Source organism: Pezoporus flaviventris, unplaced genomic scaffold (genome assembly GCF_033815535.1).
Source record: "Pezoporus flaviventris isolate CSIRO_AGI_PZ_B2104156 unplaced genomic scaffold, CSIRO_AGI_Pfla_v1 ptg000015l, whole genome shotgun sequence".
Classification (NCBI taxonomy): Eukaryota; Metazoa; Chordata; class Aves; order Psittaciformes; family Psittacidae; genus Pezoporus; species Pezoporus flaviventris.
This window is the reverse complement of record NW_026892563.1, coordinates 10,881,192-10,902,060: the sequence shown is the minus strand read 5'-3', so window position 1 is coordinate 10,902,060 and position 20,869 is coordinate 10,881,192. Positions and strand designations below refer to the sequence as shown.

General features: G+C 47.8%; 1 protein-coding gene across 1 annotated transcript; it reads right to left on the bottom strand.

The window, feature by feature from the left end:
* Nucleotides 1-835: 835 nt before the first annotated feature.
* On the bottom strand, nt 836-6,802 carry NYX (nyctalopin). The gene is made up of 3 exons (XM_061453398.1): nt 6,729-6,802; nt 6,472-6,547; nt 836-3,184 (listed from the first exon to the last, which is right to left on the bottom strand). The coding sequence occupies exons 2-3, from the start codon at nt 6,491-6,493 to the stop codon at nt 1,785-1,787; spliced, it is 1,422 nt and encodes a 473-aa protein (XP_061309382.1). The 5' UTR covers nt 6,494-6,547; nt 6,729-6,802; the 3' UTR covers nt 836-1,784.
* Nucleotides 6,803-20,869: the final 14,067 nt, after the last annotated feature.

Here is a 20,869-nt window from a genome sequence, read left to right as displayed (position 1 = left end):
TAGCCTTAGCAAAGCATGAGACAAGGCAGCTCCCACTCTGACACTGCTACTCCAGCACCCACAGGGACCAAACTGGGGCAAGAGTGGTCATATTCATGTTGAATTGGTCATGAAAGGAAGGGGTAGAGGTGAGTGGAAAAAAAGGGGGTAGGAAAATGTTTGATAGGGGGGTTTAATTTATTTCCATTTTTATTCCTATTTCATGACATTTTAGCAGTAATAAAAGATTGTATATATTCTATCATTTCATATGAACATGTACATCATAGTATAAGCCATGTATAATGATTTGATACAGTTAAAATATCACAAAAGTGTATTTCTATATAGTCACTTATTTTTTAAAGTGTTACTACTTAACACAAATGTAAGTACTATCATGTTCTAAGTTAAAGTGTCTATTCTTTACGCTGCAATAAATAGTGTGCCATTTGCTCTACACCATAAAAAGGACATTCATGTGTGTTAATTTGAGTAGCCTATAAAAAAACTACCAGAATAATTCAAGGATCTCAAAAATAAAAAGGGAGGGATGAGCAGTTAATTTATTTTTGTGAGCAAAATATCAAAGTATTTTATTAATGTACTCTGACACATAAAGCATGATAATTATTTCTGATCATATTAGCAGCTTTCATCAAAGATTTCAAAGAAAAAAACATGTTAGATGCCATATGGATGAGGCTTTGAGCAACCTGGTCTAGTGTGAGTTGTCCCTGCCCATAACAGGGGGATTGGAGAACTAGATCATAGAATCATAGAGTAGTTAGGGTTGGAAAAGACCTTAAGATCACCTAGTTCCAATCCCCCTGTCATGGGCAGGGACACCTCACACTAAACTATGTCACCCAAGGTCCCTTCCAACCCAAACCATTCTATGATTCTATGAAAGAAAATGATGGCATAGTTGGTTGTACAGCATAATATGACATGCTATATGGTACACGTTAGTGGTGGAAATACAAAATATTTAGCAGGGCGTGGATGCATTTGTCATTGCAATGTTCTGCCCCTCCCTTCATGCCATGAAATAATCTACAAATAAAAACAATATGTTCCTTGAAACAATATACTGAGAAGTAAAAACACATTGAAACAATGTTAGTAAGTAAGCTGTTCAGTTTAAATAGCTTTTCCCCAGAGAAGTATGTGCCCCATCCCAGCCCTGCCTGGGGCAGGCGCCATCCCCAGATGCTGTTCTCTTGTTCACAAGGGCTAGTGTTGCATCCCTGGATGCTGCTCAAGACAGCCCTGTTCCCCCCACACATGCTGGTGGAAATCAGTTTGCCAGCATCTGGAAGCATCCACTGTGGGTGTGGGTGTCTGTCAGGATATGAAGGGGGGGGGGGGGGGGTGCTTTTGATGCCTTGTCTTGCTCTTATAAAGCAGACAGTTTGGTCAACTGGAGTTGGCCCAACAGAATACAGAGTACCGCACTGCCATCCATACAGACTGCTCTTCCCTCTGCTCCCAGTAGGAGCCATTGCATGTCTCTAAGTGAAACTCAACCTTACAGTTATCCTTTCATTGCTCATCTTCCACACAGCAGTGTGAGTGGGCAGCACTAAGAACCCACAGGACAGGTTTATCACCTGAAGTGTGATCCAGCCTTGAAACAGATCCCACTAGCTCCCAGGAGAATCAGGAGCCAGATCCAACCAACCCAACATGGGAGAGTTTGGATCCAGTTATGTATTGGAGGCTCATAATACAAACTTTTCCCTGATGACTTGAGTAGGTACAGGAACACTTATGCAGGACCCATGCTTCATGTAGCCCTTGGACTATTTGCATTGCCAAACAATCACTGTAAAAAGGGCTGGAAGGTAAAAAGAGAAGGAGACGGCCTCCATTCTGTCTTTCCCCACCCCAGAAGAAACCCCATCAGTCAGTCCACCCAGCTGTGTGGTGTTACTGTAGACTTCAGTGGTATTTGCCACCTCTTCAGAAAGGCCCATCTGGAGCAAGAGTTTGGAGATAAGGCTGTTGAACTTGCTCTCTGTGGTAGACCAAGGCTCTTCAGTTGGGGTCGGGCCTTCAGATGTGACATTTAGCTCAGCCGGGTCAAGACAGTAACCTTCTGGAGATCTCTCATAGAGCACGTCCATTAGGTCAATCCCAGCTACTGAGGAGGGGGAGGCACAGGGAATATCCCTGACAAGCCTGTAATTCTCCATCCACTCCTTCAGCCACTCGATGCGGCAGTCACACTCCCAGGGGTTGCGGAAGAGGTACAGTCGCCCAAGGAAGTACACTGGCTGGAAGACAGAAAAGGGCAGGGTTGTCAGGTTGTTGCTGTTCAAGTGCAACGCAACCAGGCTGGTGAGGTTTTCAAAAGCCCCATCCTCAATGTAGTTGATCCTGTTACGATCCAGGTAGAGTACCTCCAGCTGCCCCAGGTCCCTGAACCAGGTGTTGGAAATGTTCCTAAGAAAATTCCCCCCTAGGTTGAGCATCTTCAGGCACCTGAGGCCATCAAAGGAGTTTTCTGGAAGCTCGCTGATCAAATTGTCATTCAGATACAGGTATTCCATCTTCTGGCAGCCCTGAAAAGCTCGCTCATGAACTACATTTATCTTGTTGTCCTGCAGATTCAGGTATTTCAGTTTGGTCAGGCCCTGCAGGGAGTTATAGGCTACCGCTTCAATCCTGTTTCTCTCCAGGTAAACATGGGTCAGGTTCCCCATGCCCCTGATGGCACCTGGGATCCTCCGGAAGTTGTTCTGGAAGCAGAAGAGCTCCTGTAGAGCAGGCAACTCAATGAAGATCCTGTCAGGGATGTTGAAAAGGTTGCAGTCCGCCAGGTCCAGCTTCACCAGCCGTTTGAGGGCAGTGAAAGTCCGCGTGTGGAGATAGCGAATGTACTCATTGTGGGCCATCTTCAGCTCAGTCAAGCTGGGCAGCCCCTTGAAAGCTCCTGGGGTGATGAAGGAGATATTGTTGTGATTGAGGGACAGGGACTTGAGGGAAGGCAAGGTCCCAAAGGCCCTCTCAGAGAGGAACTTGATGCTGTTTTTGTCCAGGTTAATAGAGGAGGCTTCACAAGGGAACTGGGTAGGGATCTGCCCCAGACCGACACGATCGCAGAGGACGGAGCAGCTCCGCTCTTGAGTGCACACGCAGTTGGCAGGGCAGGACCGCACACAGGCCCACACCGCATGGACGTGGGGTACCCAAAGGATCACTGTCAGGGAGGAACATGCCATCCCCATGGAGGGATGGGAGGAGAGAATCAGGATGCAAATATATTAGTCATAACAGGAAAAAAAAATATGCTATTTTTGCCTCCCTTCTAGCCAGGATAATTCTCACCCTCAGTGCTGACCAGGAAGTTCTCGTGAAAGATTCCTGAAAATCTGCTGGGTTCTTAAACCTTCTAAGAAGATGTGTGTGTGTGTCACACATCATCTAGAATATCATCCCTCATTAATTTCTCTCCCCAAGAGGTGGACACACCTAGATCTCAGTGTCTCTGTGGTTGGTCTCTCTGCAAGCTGATGGGGACATGGTTTGGCCAGGGAGCAGGCAGAGATGCTTTGAAGGTCAGAAGCTGTGTATGGGTTGCAGTATTTCTGGGTGGGGAAGAGGGGAGGACAGTCTATGCTAGTCTGGCAGTGGGCTGGGGCGATAAGTTAATTGCTTGGGGCATGACAAATTCATGCCTTTTGATTCTTTCTTTCCTTGTTCCATTCAACCTAACATTTCTCCACCAGAGCCAGGAGCTGGTGTGGCACTGCAAGGGGAAATACCAGCTCTTAAGGATGCGGTACAGTGTTTAAAAATACATTCCCGCTGTGTATTGGTAGAACAGCATGAGGAAAAACAAGTTTATAGACATTGTTCAACTGCTTTCTTCATGATGAGGTACTTTGGACCTCCAGCACAGTTTTTATTGATTTGCCAATTCTTGAGACAGTCACCATAGTACCTCAGGCTTGATGGGAGCAGCTGCTTTGTCCTTTTACCAGCCTGACATGGGACGTGTGTGGCTACTGTGGTTTCTTTTCAAGTTAGTCCCATGCAAGTGGATGTACAATGAAGAGAAGGAGAAAACTCTTGGGGAGAAATCAGAGAAGGATGAAAGGAATGGGAAATATCATCCCCCATGGACAGGCATTTTTGTGGGGAAAAACACCCTGTCAGCCAGGCATCTGCAAAATAAACTCATTAGAAAGGAAGAACTGAAGGCAGAGCTCATTTTATTATTGCTCTCATAGGCACATCCCACCTGCTGCTCAACAAAATGAACAGCCACACCATCAGATTCTCCAGGTAGTCACTAGCAGGAAATGGTGGTATTGCTACTGCCTGGTTTTTCTGCTGAAGTTCATCAGCACCCACACAAGTATAATCCTTTTATACTTTTTTCAGCAAGACATGAGATACCAACAGTTTTACCAACAGCCACTTTATTGCAGCACTGCTGGGATCACATTGTTGCCGCTATGTGCGTATCTGGCCCCTATGTGCATATCTGGCCCCAGGGGCCAAGGGACAGGCTTTCCCCCACACTCCTGCAGACTGGAGAGGGAACCTTCCAGCAGCTGGGCTGCTTCTCACTGCCAGTTTGCTGCACAGTAATTGTCCATTACAGCTGTATTCCCAATAGGCATTTTTATTAAGATGGACATGTGAGGTGATATGCTGGGAAGCATCAGCTTCAGCAAGCATAAAGTTTTGATTTTTGCAGCCCCTAAGGCTTTAATGTACAGACCAACCTACTGTTTGAACTGCAGTAACTCTGCCCTTTCTCCATTCTGTCTGAAGGCAACATGCACAAAACTATGTTTGACTTTATGCTACCTGTTACTTCTTTAGGCAGTCTTGCAAAACCAGATGCTACGCAGGTCCCCACTAATAGGACATCAACCCAGGAGCTGCCTAGCCTGGTTCTGTTCAAACTAACCTGGCCATTGCATGTAGAAGAGGGATTTAGATACATGGAGTGAGCATTCCAGAAGGAAGCTGCAGATTCTATTGAAATTCAGGTCCCATCAAGCCTCATCACGCTATTGTGACCCGAGTATTAGCAAAACAGCATCACCTCAAGGATATATGATAGTGAAGGACTCTGAGGGGTGGAAAGGATTTTAGACAGGCTGTCATTTTGTTTGTTTTTATGCTCTTCTCCCTTTTCCTGAGCTCTTATCTACCAGGCACAGCTAACAGAAAGTCTCCTTCAGTCAAGGTTCTGAGCAGACATGTGAGGAGCCTGAGGACTGGAGAGCAGACAACACACTGGCCTCATGATGCTCTTGCTTCGTGCAGGTTGCCCAGGGGATGCCTCCTTTGCTACCTCTATGCACCAGTCCACGCTGCTGCTTGCAAACAGGGGCACTTGTTGTTTTTGCTAAGCTGTTACATAAACTGAGGGGCAGACAGATTAAGGATTTGCCTGTTCCCAAATGCCTAACCACAGGCGACTGTTTGGAAAATGATGGATGCAAGTGTTGCTGCTGGAATGAGAGCCTTGTGTGGGCTCAGGGTGACATCCAGAGGGACATATGTGCATAGGCAGTCCTCTATGTGAGCCTGTCCCAAACAAGCTCAATGTTCAGCTACAGCTACCCCAAGCTCAGACACATCTCTGACCTTCAAAGCAGACCTCCCCTAGCAGCTGTGTACACTGTGTGCAGTGTAAGAACGAGCATGCTGATAATGAAATCCACTCCCTGATTGTCCTTCAATCACTTGATAAAGGAAATGTCTGTACTCAAGCCATATCCAGCCTATTTTCTTTATACGTGAAAGATTTTTTTAAGGCCAAATCTGGGTCTTCTGATAGTGGCATTTCACAGCACACTTCTAAGATCTCTATTTACAAGCGTATCTGTTTGCATGGAAAACAAGCACTCAAGGACCATCCAGTGATGAAACATCCCCTTGGAAGTAAGAGCCCCTCAGCACCACAGCCTTTGTGGCAATTTTCCCTCTTTCTCTTGCAAAGGAAGTCAGAAAAAAATCCTCCATCTGAACCTCACCAAACCCTCTGGAGAGCTGCTGCTCAGAGCACAGGAGATCACATCTCCTTTGTTGGCCAGATCTCCTCTGACCAGCATAGCTGGAAACATTCCCACCTCTTCTTCTGTACCCCTTCCCCAAAAATGATGTTCTTTGCTTTTAACACTGTGGTAGCAGACAGGGCAGCAGCTGGAAGATGCCTCCAACTTACTGACACAGAGGGTCTCAAATGAGATGTGTGTTTAAGGAAAAGGGTGAAATACAGCAGTAAGGGAAAAATATTAGAGGAAGGCATAAACAACATTCCACCCAGGGATGATCTCTTTTGCTCTTTTAAACACTATGGTAATTCAGTATTTGGAAAGAAAAGTGAGCGACAAAAAAAAATGTTTGCAGAGTTTTTAGAAGGGTAAAGAAACAATGATTGCAATAACTGAGCATTTACCCTACATCTTTCCAAATGACCTGCCTAATCCGTTACTAGGTAATGCCAAATAAGAGTATACTCACCATTTAAAATGATGGCAAACATTACCTTGATTATTCACTAGTGGCATTTCAGGTCTGGAAAGCAAACTTGAAGGATCTAGAAACACACAAGAAGAGCAAATCCAGGTTTCATCCTCTCTCATTTCCCTGCATCATTTTCCCACAATGAGATCTATGTTTAGGAAGGAAGATGATGGGAAAAGCTCCTCTCCCACACACAGTCAAACTGAAGAAGTCCCCAGCACCTTCCTGATGAGTATCTTTCTTCCACCACTGACCTTCTCAGGGAATCCTGCAGCTCTGTAAAACTCCTTTTCAGGTCCTCATCTGAATCCTTTTCACCAGCGGTTCCTATCATCTGAGATGGGAAAAGATCAGCAACAGTAAGAGACTGGCCATGTCCCCAGGAAATAGGTGCTGGTGCTGAGGGCATAACCAGCTTATCATCAAAAACTTGAAACTAAAATTCCCAGCAGAAGTCATTTGGATGCATTGCTTACCTAGCCAGGCAGTGGCTGTGCTCTCCCTCCTGCTCATGAGGCTGCCATTAGCCATACGAGTCAGTCTCTGAAAAGTTGGCATTTTTTTTTCTCACAAGCTATCATTTAATGGCAGGAAAATCCTCTGTATCAGAGGGGGATTAGCGGAGATAGAAGAATGTGTCTGTCCTCTAAAGCTCCCAAAGCAAAACAGGGATTGCAGACAAACCAAACTGATGCTTTCTCCCCTCTGCCAACCTCCTCTCCCCACCCCACCGTTAAAAAAAAAAAAAGATAAAATACAGTCCAGAATTGGACTGCTGCCATTCAAACAACATTGCTGAAAGTATTACTGCACTCCCCATTATGTAATGGTACAGGAGGGTGCAGCCCAAATGGGATTATAACTGGAAGCAAGTGCAGGCTTATGGTTTCCCTTCACTGAACTCTCCAGACACAGCTTTGGTCTCTTTCCCCATGCATACTTTCCCAGCCCCAGTGTGGCTCTCATGCTGGTAACAGAATACCAGTATGCTTTGCTTCGCTGGGAGTTGCTCCTGAAGGACAAAGAGTTGCCAACAGCAACAGAAGGGTCAGCAAACACAACAGGGGAAGCTTGTGTTGTGGTGCATATGGCCCTGATAATAATGAACTCTGCCCTGTCTATGAGTGTGCTTTGATTGCAGTGCTGCAGCTGGTGTGTGGAAATCATAAGGACAGGTTCTGTATGTGGTGATGCTTTAGCATTCAGGATGTGAACTGCCTTTTAAAGACTTTTCTGGCAGAATGATGATGGTTTCTTTGGAAAGTGGGGGCTGGATGAGTTATCTCAGCCTCCCATGCCTTAGGTAATTGCATTCACCATGTCAGAGGAAAAAAATAGCTCTACTCTTTATTTCTAAGTGAGTTATTCTGCTCTTTTTTTTTTTTTCTTTCCAGGAAATGGAATACCTGATGAATTTATGCTTGATACAGAAGGAAAGATTCAGCTGGGAACCAGCCTGCTGCTGCTCAGCTCTACCTGCAGATAAAAGCACCCAGCTACATCAGGTTTGATTTGCTTTGGTTTTTCCTCAGTCTTCAGACATCTGGCTGGCAGCTCAGGAAATCTGTGTCCATCTAAACAGCAGGTGAGCAGGCTGGTGCTGGGGACAGGCTGGAGGGCAGGGGTTGACCCATATAGCACTGATTTTATCTGAAGGACACCTTTCTCCACCACCCTGTTATACCAACCCCCCAGCTTTGCGCTTCTGTGTTTTGCACCACGCTGCTTTGCACAGAGGAGGAAAGAGATTTGCAAAGCCACACACAGGCGTGTTGCTGCTTCCACCATGGAGCTGAAGCTGCTGGAGCAGACAACAGAGGGGGGCAGAAGTAGGACTGTCTGGTCATCACCAGTCCTGGGGCAGCTCATGTTCCCCTGAAGGTCCTGGTTCCCATGGGAATACTGGGAAGCCACAACCTGTCTGATCACAGAAAGCTTATCAGTGACCTTTGGTCCATGAAGAAAACTAGAGGGGAGGAGGTGAAATACTGTTTCCCCAACATTTGCCAGAGCCCTGGCAGTGGTACCATAAATTTTGTCTCTCCCCAGGTGCACAAGGTGGAGGCAGTCAGCAAGGATGGTAAGAGGGACTCTGGGACAATTTGGCATGTGATCAGTCAGCATCTCCCAAGGGACTAGACCTGCTGTTTCATTCACACAGCAGTACTAAATCTGCTCATCAGAAGCAAGGAGGGGCTGATCTGCATCAAGACACCTGATTTCTGCTGAGACTGTGGGGCTCTGCTGTGCCTAACTGCTCTTCTTCTATGAGCAAAGTAAGGGAATGGTGGGGATGGGACATGAACAACCACTGAGCCCCAGAAAATGTGCTGCAGAGCTACCTCCTCCAGAGGGGCAGCTTGTGGGACCTGACAAAACACATCCCCTTAAGGAGGGCACTGGAAACCTCTGCTATGTACAACAGGTGAGAGGGGACACTGGTGGGACAGGCACTGGGGGGGCTTGTTAAACTGTATGCACCTCTGCAGTCACTTTGGGAGTGGGGCTACAGTGACAGTAGCTGCCTGTTGCTAAATGAGCAGCTGTGGTGCTGTTAGCAATGCTGATGAAGCTGGCTCCTGCTGAAGCCACAGGAAGGTGGGCAGGGAACACCTCTCAGAGAGTTACTGCAACAGGCAGCCTCACCGCAGACCAGTACAGATATAATTAGCTCCTGCAGGAGCTTCTGAGCAGCTCTGCCATCCACATCCATAGCTCGGTAGCTGCAGCTGGCCTGGCAAATGAGCCTGGCTACTCCTCCAGTCTTTTCTACTGCTGTCTGGAGGTAAGAAAGGCTGAAACAGCCCATGTCCTGCCCCATCATGAGCCCTCCTCAGACAGCCTCTGCTCCAGGCATACCTGGAGCTCCTGACTGGCCAGCAGCAGCAGCTGTAAGGCTTTCAGCAATGTATCTCTGTGCATCACCTATGGGCAGGATCCTCATGCACCTTCAGACCACAGCACAGAGAGATGAAGCTTTCAGCATATGCACTGGGGAGGAGGGGGGGAGTCTGGAGGGGCTGGTGGTCACACATACTGAAGTCACACTTTCTGGGTCGGGGATCATCACCCTTCAAGTGGCTTCAGCAGAGTGCTTCAGGAGCACCAAGCTCACCATTCACTGTCTCCCATGAACTTCTGCCAGCTCTTGCAGCTCCTGATTCGTTTCCTGATAACCCTTCATTCTGAAAGGGTATGACCACATGAGAAAGGCCTGGTAAGGAGAAGTTTCTAGTCTTCTTAAGTAGAAAAACTTATCTCCCAGAGGGTGCATAAAGACCAGCATTTATCCTTAAAAATACAAACTTGGGCTTTAAACCACACCTCAGCATTTTTAGAACATGACTCACAGCTGGTTAATGCTGAGGTTTGAGCATACTGCACATGCTCAGTGCTGGGAAGCTGTTGTGGCTGCCAGGCTGGAAGTAGACTCGGAAGATACAGACCTGGCTTCTGTGGCTCTGAGCTGTTATTTTTTTGGCCACCAAGGGCTCTTCCTCATGACCTGTCCTGCCCTTTTTAATCTCTGGGAACTCAGAGAAGCCAGAGGTTAACATAGCAGCGAATCTGAGCTCAGCAGCAGAGCTATGCTGCTACTGGAAAATAAATAAATAAATAAATTAGATGTTTATATCTGATCTTCCACCTAAAGAATTTGGAGAATTCAACCCTGACCAGAGGAACCTGCTCTGCTCCAGCAGTGCATGCTGGAGACATAATCCTTGGCATGGCTTCATGAGCTGGCAGTGAGGACAAGCCTGCCTTGCAGGGCAAGCCTGTGCAAACTCCGTGCAAGATTGCTTCTAACAACCCATTTCTTCATGGACAGGGGCATTTCAGGTGACAGTTGGTTAGGAATGTGAACACTGATAGTATTTAAAATGATCACTGGGGACCACTTCTTGCAGTGGGTCAGCTGTATAATAATATATTCCCTTTATTTTCAAAGGCTGGCTAAAAGATGGTGGGACTCATCTCACCTAACTCAGGGTGAAAGAGGTCTCATCTCACCTACTTCAGACACCTACCTGTGGGCACCATAATGGGCCTCAGGAGGGCCCATTTTCTCTGACAGAAGATGACAAAACAGCTGGGGGCATGCAGCTTTGAGGACACCTTCACACCACTAAACATTAGCACTGGGTTAGCTGGATCCCAAGTATTGCACATCTGGGTGCTTCCAGCCAGATGCTGCCCTCCTCAGAGCAGTGAAGAGGCAGAGCTGCTTGCCTGACTCCAGTGGCTGAAAATCTTCACTCCCCTGTTTTTATCTATTAGAGATAGAGCTGTGCTTGCATTCATGGGACAATTGACAGGGGGTGAGGTCCCTGCACCACAGGGCACCCGAGCCCCTCCACCTGACCCAGGCTTTGGTTTCCTGAGCTTCTGTAATAGTGGCCACAGCTCGGTGCATAATTCCCCTCTTCTCACAGCAACAGCTGTCTCACATGTCTGAGCCTTTCCTGTGCAAGTAATGGCTGGGGTGACCTTTGAAGTCGCTGCCTCAGCGTTTCTCAACAGGACTTCTGTTGTCAGCTCTGCCCCATGGGACTTGGGCTGCATGTAGGGTGGTCACCCAGCCAGCTGCCCCGCTGCACACACTGCTCCGGATGCTGTAGGTTTGGGGCAGTGAGAAAGTGTCCTCTGCACCGGGAGCTGCTGTGCTGTGAGCAGATGGGACAGACCGGCACGGCCATGCTGGGGTTTGGAACTTCAGCACAGCCTGTGCCACCGCCAGAAATAGTGCTTGGTACACACGTGATGTTGCTGCTTCCAGGAGACGCAGAAGCAGCGGAGGAGCCAACCAGAACTTCAAGAGCAAAGAGCTGAGAGCCTTTCCCGTGCTTAGAAGAGAAGACAGCTTTTCTTCTGCAGGCAGGGGTTTGGGTTTTGCCTGGACTGAGGGCCCCATGCTTTGCTCAGGCATTAAAGTCGAGGACTCTGAGAGTACCTGTAGGTGTTACATGGGGGGATCTCCCCTGGGTGCTTCCCCACCCCTGCCCAAGGCTCTGGGGGTCCCAGCCCAGGGCCATCAGTCACTACCCAGCCTGGATGCTGCAGATTGCATGTTGTTGCTAGCTTTCTGAGCCGTGTTAGAGCCCCTCAGGCCTTCTGTTTGCCTCACCCCCGCTGGAGAAGATACACCTCAAGACACCCCTTGGAAGAGTTGCTGTGGTGCTGCAACAATGTCCTCCCCGTGTATCCTCAGCAAGGAGGGCTGCCACCAGCGACAGTGAGTCTGGGCTGTCAAAATGGCTCCTGCCCGTCAGAAATAAACCCATCTCACCCCAGAGACTGATAACTGGCAGCTAATCCCCTTCAGCAGCCTCTGCCAAGTGTCCGGGTTTGTTCTGCTGGGTACACATAAAACTGCCTGGGCCTTGACCAGCTTCCCTCGCAAGACACAACAGACCAAAGAACAGCCCATAGCCTGGTTTCACCTTCACTGAGCTGGCCTGGGTTTGTGTGGTAAATGCTGCAGCCCTGCAGCCTTTTCACACCAGCAGCGGCCCCGCTTTCCCTTTTACCCCAAGCCATATCTCCCTGGCAGTGCAGCATGCACACACGCTGCCCAGCAGTGGGCTGCCATCACTTGGTCTAAGTGGGGACAGTTTGCTGACATACCCACCCATGGGCAGCATGGACAGTGCTGGTCATGTCAGGATGCACAAACCCAGCCCAAGGGAAAAACAGCCCAGTAGCTGCCTCACAGGCGGCTACCTGCAGGAGTAACTCTGGGGGACTCCACCACCTGGTCCATAGCAGGAGGAAGCAGGGACAAGACAAGGGGGCCAACAGCAGCACCTGGCAAAAAATAGCCACCAAAAAGCCGCTTACCCAAGGAGAGGGTAAAGAAGTGAAGCCAATGAAGCAGCAGAAAAAGGAAAGGGTCAAGCACTAGATCTGAAGCCCCAGGCCAGATGCTGCATGACGGCCAAGCCCTGCAGCAGGAGCAGAAGCCCAGGAGCCTGCAGCTGTAGCAGGAGTATCTTCTGAAAGGGAACAGCACACTCTAGGGTAGGGAGGCTGAAGCAGATGCAGTACACACCAAAGAACATGCTAGTGTATTATGCCTGTCAACATAAACTTCTGTTCGTAGCTTAGACATCACACAGACCCCAATGCAAAGGGAACAAGGAGCCCAGGGGATGGAGTATATCTCCATGAGGGTAAAATCTTCCAGCTTGCCTGGTGAGGGCAAGACAAAAGACCCTTTCTGAGGCTGTCCAAGCCACTGGCTTTTACCCCAGCTCTCCCAACCCACCCTGCAGATGTGGTTTCATGTCTCACTTGTGCTAATCAAACAGTAACATTTCCAGTGAGAAGGAAGCAAGCATGGGCTGCTGTGCTGTGAGGAGCTGGGCATTTGCCATTGGAGTAAGTTCCTGCTTCCCATTGCAATACATGTGTATGGATGCAGTGCTGAAAAACATTGTTGGGATTATCAGGTGACTCCCCACAATACTCAGAATAGCCCTGGGGAAGGAGAGGGAAGCTGGCCTGAGATTTAACTAAAGCTGAAGAGGAACTTGAATACATCCCCCCACATCTGCGCTGTGACTTGGCCTTAACTAAAACTGTCCAGCCACACTCAGGCACCTTGTTTCAGGGACAAACCGCTGCTGGGAAAGCCTGAACAGGGGCTGCATCACACATTTTTCTCTGCAGGGTTTGGGGAGTCCTGCCCTCACCTCTGCCTTTGAGCAGCCCTCAGCTTAGTGTGCTGCACTGCATCACCACTGGTACCCGGTGTGCAGCCAAGCAGGCAGCTGCTGCTCGCATGTCACCCTCACAGACAGGGAAACACAAAGGTGGCAGCACCTGTACCAGCCAGCCTGCCCTCCCTGCTGAAGCTGGTCCAACAGTGCTGGTGGTGTGGGCATGCACAGCAGGGGAGCCCTGGGATGGTTCAGCCTCATGCCACTTTTACTAGCAGCTGGGGAGCTGCTCTGCCCTGGCCCTTTGCATCTGCAGGGTCATTTCTATCCTGTGTAAGAAACAGCCTGCTTGTCTCCTGCGTAAGTCCTCATGCTGTGCTTTCTGCAGTCTGTCACCCAAGGCAGTGACTACCTGCAGTTCCATGTTACCTGATGGAAAGGCTGGGCAGTACATACATGAAGACAGGGACACATCACATGAGCTCCACTTAATTCCCCCTTACTGGCTAGTGAGTCCATTGATCTTAATAAAGCTGCCTCCACAGCCATGTATGAACTTAAACACAGCACTGCAGTCACCTTTTGAAATAGCCTTTCTGCACTAAAAACACAACAGACCGTATGTTATCTAAGCCAGCAACCTCCCAAGCCTCACCAGACAGTTTATTTACCTTCTGGTGATTCATCTCTCCCATCCCCACAATAGGATCAGTGCCACCTTTTCCCCACTGAATAGCGTCAACAATTTGGGGCAGGTTCATGGCTTACCTGTCCCTGCTTAGCTCAGGCATTTCTGTCAGAAGCCTGCTCTGTAGCCAGATCAGATACTCAGGAAGAATGAGCTCTTGGATCAAGGGATCTGAAGAGCTATAACTGGACTACAGTGTGATTTGTGCTCTACCTATCATGGTACTTTCCCCTGCCTGACTACACTTCTAAACGCCAAGAAGCCATCACGCCAAGCATCCGTAATTACCTGGTAATAGATCTAAAAGGATAATTCTGTTGTCTGTCAAAAATGCTGGCAGATAGGAAAGGAGCTAATCATAAATCAGGAATGAATTTCAATAACATAATAACCAGCACACTGAACAGGAAGTTAGAGCACTATACACTTACAGATGATCTGGAAGATCTGTTAAATGAACTTATCATGCCTTCCTGAGCATGTAATGGCAATGCATTCAGGGAATAATCCAGCCCTGATCAGTTAAAGGACTGGGCTGAAAACAGAGCAAGAGAACTTACTAAAAACTGCTCATTATGGTTGAGTCTTCCATCCAACCAAAGTGAATTACAATACGAATAGCCACCTACACACTTTTCACCCATGCCCTCTCCTTGCAAAGTGGCATAAGAAAGTCTTCAGGTCTCCTCCCCTCAGCTGTGTAAAAGTAAAAAAGTAAAAGTTTTCCCACAATGGTACAGCACACCTGAACTGCAAGTGTTGGACCACTAAAAAAGGATGTGTCATGAGTAAAGGACAAAGAAACTCAGGGAGCACAAACATGGAGCACATGAAACTGTGGTGAGAAACCCATCATCACTCCAGAGTGCACTGGAGTGGCAATAGAGCTGGGGCTGGGAGCTGCCCTGAGAGCAGCTGTCTGCTTTCCCCAGGCCTCCATCAAGTTCATCTGAAAAAGGTTTAGATTCTGCAGATCTAGTAATGCTGCTACTCAAACATCCACCACCTGATGGATGCAGCATTTTTGCACAGGTCTAAAATGATTAAACCTAGCAGAGCTTGGGGGGTGAGAAAGGAACAGCCACCACAGCAGATAAGCGCGCATTTACACACATATATTCTGCTTCCCACTGCTCCCTGCCAGTGATTTTATGGGCTGCTGACACCTCCTCCTCTATACCAACCCCTGGGTGTTGCCAAAAAAGCCCCCGTGGCTATGTCATGGGCAAACACAGCAATCCCCCACGCTGGGGTGTATTTATGGATTGCAGAAGTACGTTCATGCAAAAGGCTTTGTTTCCTGCCAGCTGCAGAAGACCACAGTACCTGAAGGAGATGGGGTACAACAGCTTTTTCTGAGACATCAAGTAAGACAGTGAGAGGAAGTAGCTCCTCTGCAGGAGGGCAAAACCTACACTCTCAGAATCAGCACCGAGTCCCAAGCCTAGCAACTGGCAGTGTGAAGAAAAAGCTCTACTCTTCCTAGCTCCATAGCAGCAAAGCTGCAGCCTGCAAATCTCTTAACCATTTCTACATTGCATCTAGGGACGCTGTGCAGGAGGGGTTCATGGGAGCCTGCAGATGGGTAGGAAAAGCCCTCTTTGCGCTTTCCAGAAAGGCTGTGCTTCGGCAACAAGTGTGTTGCAACAAGTCGTTTGAGCTACCATGCCCAAGCTGAGTAATAACAGAGAATATCTGCTGTCCTTGTATGGTGGGAAACAGAAAGCAAACAAGAGGAGGTAAAAACCACATACGAGGCAGGGGGAGGGAGTTGGTGCAGAAGCAGGTTTATCAAGCCACCATGTGGGAAATGCAACGGGGGGCTAGACATTCAGCATTACAATAAATCACACCAGGACTTTGCAAGACACTGCAGACCTCAAAAAACCTGTCTCCTACACAGAATTTCTCACTCATTACTTCACTTTGATTTAGGCAGCGCTTTCGTGTTTCTCCTCTGAGACTTACTGGGTTATGCTGAGGGGGGACACACGTGGCACATGATGGGATGGGATGGGGCAGTGGGCTCACCAGTGTAACAGAAATCCTTGTGTTGCTCTTAAAGGGGGTCAGGAGACTTCGCCACTTGGGGCTGCCACTAGGATTTTTAGTGGTGCAAGTTAAAAATTGCAAAACAGAGTGCAGACTGTGGAAGTGATGAGTGAAAGCACCAAGCCAGGACATAGAATCATAGAATAGGGTTGGAAAGGACCTTAAGATCATCTAGTTCCAACCCCCCTGCCATGGAAAGGGACACCTCACACTAAACCATGTCACCCAAGGCTCTGTCCAACCTGGCCTTGAACACTGCCAGTGATGGAGCATTCACAGCTTCCTTGGACAACCCATTCCAGTGCCTCACCACCCTTACAGTAAAGAACTTCTTCCTTATATCCACTCTAAACTTGTAACCCATTACCCCTTGTCCTATCACTACAGTCCCTAATGAAGAGTCCCTCCCCAGCATCCCTGTAGGCCCCCTTCAGGTACTGGAAGGCTGATAGGAGGTCTCCACGCAGCCTTCTCTTCCCCAGGATGAACAGCCCCAACTTTCTCAGCCTGTCTTCATACGGGAGGTGCTCCACTCCCCTGATCATCCTCGTGGCCCTCCTCTGCACTTGTTCCAACAGTTCCATGTCCTTTTTATGTTGAGGACACCAGAACTGTACACAGTACTACAAATGAGGTTTCATGAGAGCAGAGGGGCAGGATCACCTCCTTCGACCTGCCGGTCATGATCCTTGCTATTTTGGGTGGATGTTCAATAGGTAGGTGCCTTTGACAGAACATCCCATAGGGTCTACCGGTGCTACAAATTGGCTGTGTGTTGTCTAAGGGTCTCCAGCTGAGGGACTACAGAATCAGGCCTCATCACAGGGTGCACAAAAGAGGAACACACACAGGTCCCTCCCAACCTGAGGGGCAGCAGCATCCACAGGGAAAGGGGATGGGCAGCCAGGGCAGTAATACAGTACAGTGAGGTTGGCTTGTGCCAGCAAAGCCCAGATCTGAACACACATTTTGTGAAACCCACTGGGGATTAGAACTAGATGATCCTTAAGGTCCCTTCCAACCCAAACTATTCTATGATTCTATGAGACATCACTGCTTCCCCACAGATTTAGGGTTCTGTCAGGCAGCAGCACATGTGTTTAGGTGGCTCCTTTCACACCTGAGAGACCTGAAAAGGATTAGGCATTAGCCAGGGGATGTCAGCAGCACAGAAGCTGAAACACCCTTGAGGGTCTGGGCCTGAATGGATGATCCACAAAGGAACAGAACTGTTCTGGGAGATGTGAGGCTTAGGCAGCAACTGAGGGAGATCTAAACAAATTTATTCAAGCATCAAACCTTTCCATTAAAAGATCTGCTGGGCGTTTGCCTTTCCTCCATCGTGCCTGTGCATGACCAGCCAGCCCAAACACGCTCTGTCAGGTGTCACAGGGGCATTGCTCACAGACCTTGCACTCCTCCACCTTATCATGCGCACAAAGCCCAGCCCCACAGCCGCTCATGAGACGGACACACCGACCTTCATCCCAGGCAAGGCTGAAGGGAGCATTTGCCACCACTCACCCAGAAGCACGCAAGGACAAACTGTACGCTGTGGCACGCAGCAGTACCTAACGCAAGCAGTGTTCACCCAAGGGTCATACAACCAGCAGGTTTTTGAGCGCTCACCTGACAAAGCGCAGCCCCAACTTCTCTGCTTTCCACCATATGGGGAGAGCCAAACCCACACCACACTCTCCTCTAAAGAAGAGCATTACCAGCAGAAGCAATGGGCCATCATGGATCAAAAGGGGACTATCCCCCCCTCCTGTTGAAACCATGACACTGTGCAGCAAAATTAATACATAATGCCAGAGACTTCTGTCTGGCAGAAGCATGCTAAAAGAGGAGATGGGGATTTGCAAACACATCCGGGGGGGGGGGGATGGCAGGGAGGGGAAGCATCGCCTTCTGTTTCCTGGATAGCTTCTGCATTTTTGCATTGAACCAATTGGTAGATAAAACACAGAAGCAGCCTCAGGGGCAGATACCAGACCCCCAGGAAAGTTCCCCCATCCACCATAAAAGACCTTGCAGGCAGCCCTTGCTGCTGCAACCCCTCTCAAGGCCACTCTGCCCTGGCCCCATGCCTGACAAACACGCAGATAAAAAATCAAGCCACTTTGGGCACCAGCAAAGCAGAAGCTGAGAAGCTGCAAAGGTTGAAGTTTTGCACTATAATGAATTTTGGGTGGGGTTTTTTACGTCTTTCGTCTCCCCCAGGCACAGGTGAAGTCCACAGCAGAGATGGGGAAGGAGCCCCCTCTCCGTGAGGCCCTTTGGCATTATCAGACCTTTGCCTTGACTACAAAGCAGCCTGTCTTCCCTTATGTGAAACAAGACACGGCAACAGAAACCCAAATCAAAAGACTTAAACGTCTGCTTTTGAACAAATCTGACATAAGGCAAGAAAGCTTAACCAGGGCCCAGAAGAGCAGTAATTATCAAATGGCAAACTAACAGGTAATTCGTCTCTAATGTGAGGTAATCTTTTCTAGGGGAGAAATTAATTAAATGGGGGAATTAAATCACCAAGAATTTGCAGAGTGACCAGTTCTGATGGGATTTAGTTAATGAGCTATCTGATAATTGTGTCAGCTTCATTTTCTTCTCCTCTGAACACAAAAGGAGAGACAGAGAGCGATTAGTGCAGTGCCTCCCCCCTCCCAGGCTGCAGCCTGAGATGACTGCATCTTACTTATCAGCCTTTTTTCTTGACAAAACTTGAAAAGCAAAAGCCAAAAGCAGACCATTGGCAAAGTGCAGTTAAAAAAAATAAAATCATATTCAAAGTTAGTAAGTGAGAGAGAAGGAAGTTTCCTTCATGGAAATGGCCCACGGGGTCATGGCGCACCCTCCTGCCTGAGCTCAGTGCCAAACTAGGAATGCAGTGAACTAGAGCCAAAGTCTGGTGCCAGCACCTTCCAGCAAAGAGGGAGGAAAAGGTGAGTATCCCTCCCTCGGTTACATGCAAGCCACCTGGAACAAGATAAAACTCATTTTGCTTGGGATTTCAGTTATGTCTGAACTTAGTCCTGAACAATGGATGGGAGGTTGAGGCTCTTCCATGGCCATTAATGAAACCCATCCGCATGGTGCCACTGACATGCTCCAAGCACACAACCTCATTTCTGTCTAATGATCCATTATGGTGTTTATGTCAGTGTCATACTGCTACAACAGCTCCGTGCCAGCTGCAGGAAGAGGAATGATCTCCAGCTTTGCAGAAACACAGAGCCACATGGGCAGACACCACCTGATCTCTCATAAAGCCTGCCAGCACAAAAATAACTTCTCAGAAACACTTGAACATGTCTGAACAAGCACAGTGAACCAATATTGGATCAGCACTTCGCATCACAGGGCTGCAGCATTTACGAGCCAGCCTTTAAAGCCCTGATTTTGGATTTGCTGCATCTTAAAACCAATGCCCAAGCTCACCTACTTTCAGTTCTGCCATCTCCTCACAGCATTGCATGCCAAATCCTCTTAACAGCCCTCCTGGATGGAAAAACACAAGCATTTACACTTTAGGGCAGTGTCTGATCTGTGGCGCCTATAATTGGTGAGGCTCTGCAAGTGAAATAGCATGGTCAGATCTGGGTGGAACTGAGTTGGGGGGGAGGCAGTTACATTATCTACTTCATAGGCTGTGTTTTTCCATATGTAAATAGAGGCTGAAGGAGGCAAATTAAAAGCTCATGGCTCTCAAGAAAAGAAATTCACTGTTGCTGATTTACTTGTAAAATGATCCTCCAAGTGTTAAGATCTTCCCCGTTACCACATGTACATGTGCAGCCCCATAGCTCTGACACTTTTGACAGTTTATGCCTGAATGACAATAATAATAAAGCAAAACATGAAAGCTGACAGTGTCTGTTAGTGAGTTCACATTACAGAACAACATATTCTCTCCTGGAACATGCTGGGTCTTATGCATATTCAACTTTTCTGGGTGACGCAAATGCTGTAAAAACAACTCTGAGTCACAGAATAAAATCACATAATTCCCAAAGCCAAATAAGGACAGAACTCAGCCCACACAGCTCCGATTTCCCACTTTCTTCATAGTAACGATTTTATTTATCTTCCCTTTTAAACGATAGAATTTGCCTTGCTCTCACTGCAAATCTTGTGTTTCCCATCACTGAAGCCTATAGTCGGTGTAAGCACTGGTACTGTAAAAACCAAAGTTTTGTCCCAGCATCTGCAAGGTCTAGCATAAAGCCTGTTACATGCTCTCTGGGACTAGCTTTGCTAATTGGTATGAGGGCTTTATCAGGAACCTACAAGGTGTTCTGCCAGGCAGTCTGTAGCTTTATTTTGACTTATTTTTCACCCAGAGTTCATTTACAGCCCGATAGAGCCAGGCTTGAGTATTTTATGAATGTAACACAGCAGCACCTAATGCCTTACGTCTTTTGAAGGCTTTTGAATTTCATAACACAACTAGCTTCTTTCACTGCCAGAAATCCCATGTACCAAACTGGGCAAAGCCCTGTGCAAACAGTCTTGCAGCATGTAAATAAAGCCTTCAGACTTGATCTGCAGGTGGAGTAAACCATCATCGCTCTGCTGCTGTCATTTTGTATCAGAAACTGCTGAGCTTTCCACTCTGAAACCTTAAGGACATGTTATTAATAGGGTGAGAGGAGTTACATAAGAAGCCTTGTATGCAATAAACAGGATGTGATGTATTTACAACACATGTAAGCATATTGTTTTATTTATTTTCAGCATCGTTGATTTTCCTTCTCCCTGACTTTACAGCATCTGTGCATGAGAGCTAAGTGACTATGCTGGAAATACAGGTTGTAATGTTCATATGGTAACGCACCATAAGCTTGGTCTAACTATAAAGCAAAAAAGAGCTATTTGTGTCATACATAAGAAGCAATGACATATCCCAGCTTTACATTTTGCAAAGCAAAAGCCTCTTGAAGTGGATGAGAATGTAGCAGTGTGCTTGTGTATTGTTGCTGCCTGATGATTGACG

Excerpts from the sequence above, each read along its gene's own strand:
- NYX (XM_061453398.1), bottom strand. The coding sequence starts at position 6,493 with ATGTTTGCCATCATTTTAAATG. Across the intron at positions 3,185-6,471 it reads GTTTGCCATCATTTTAAATG|TGATCCTTTGGGTACCCCAC; the intron begins GTGAGTATACTC and ends CCTCCCTGACAG.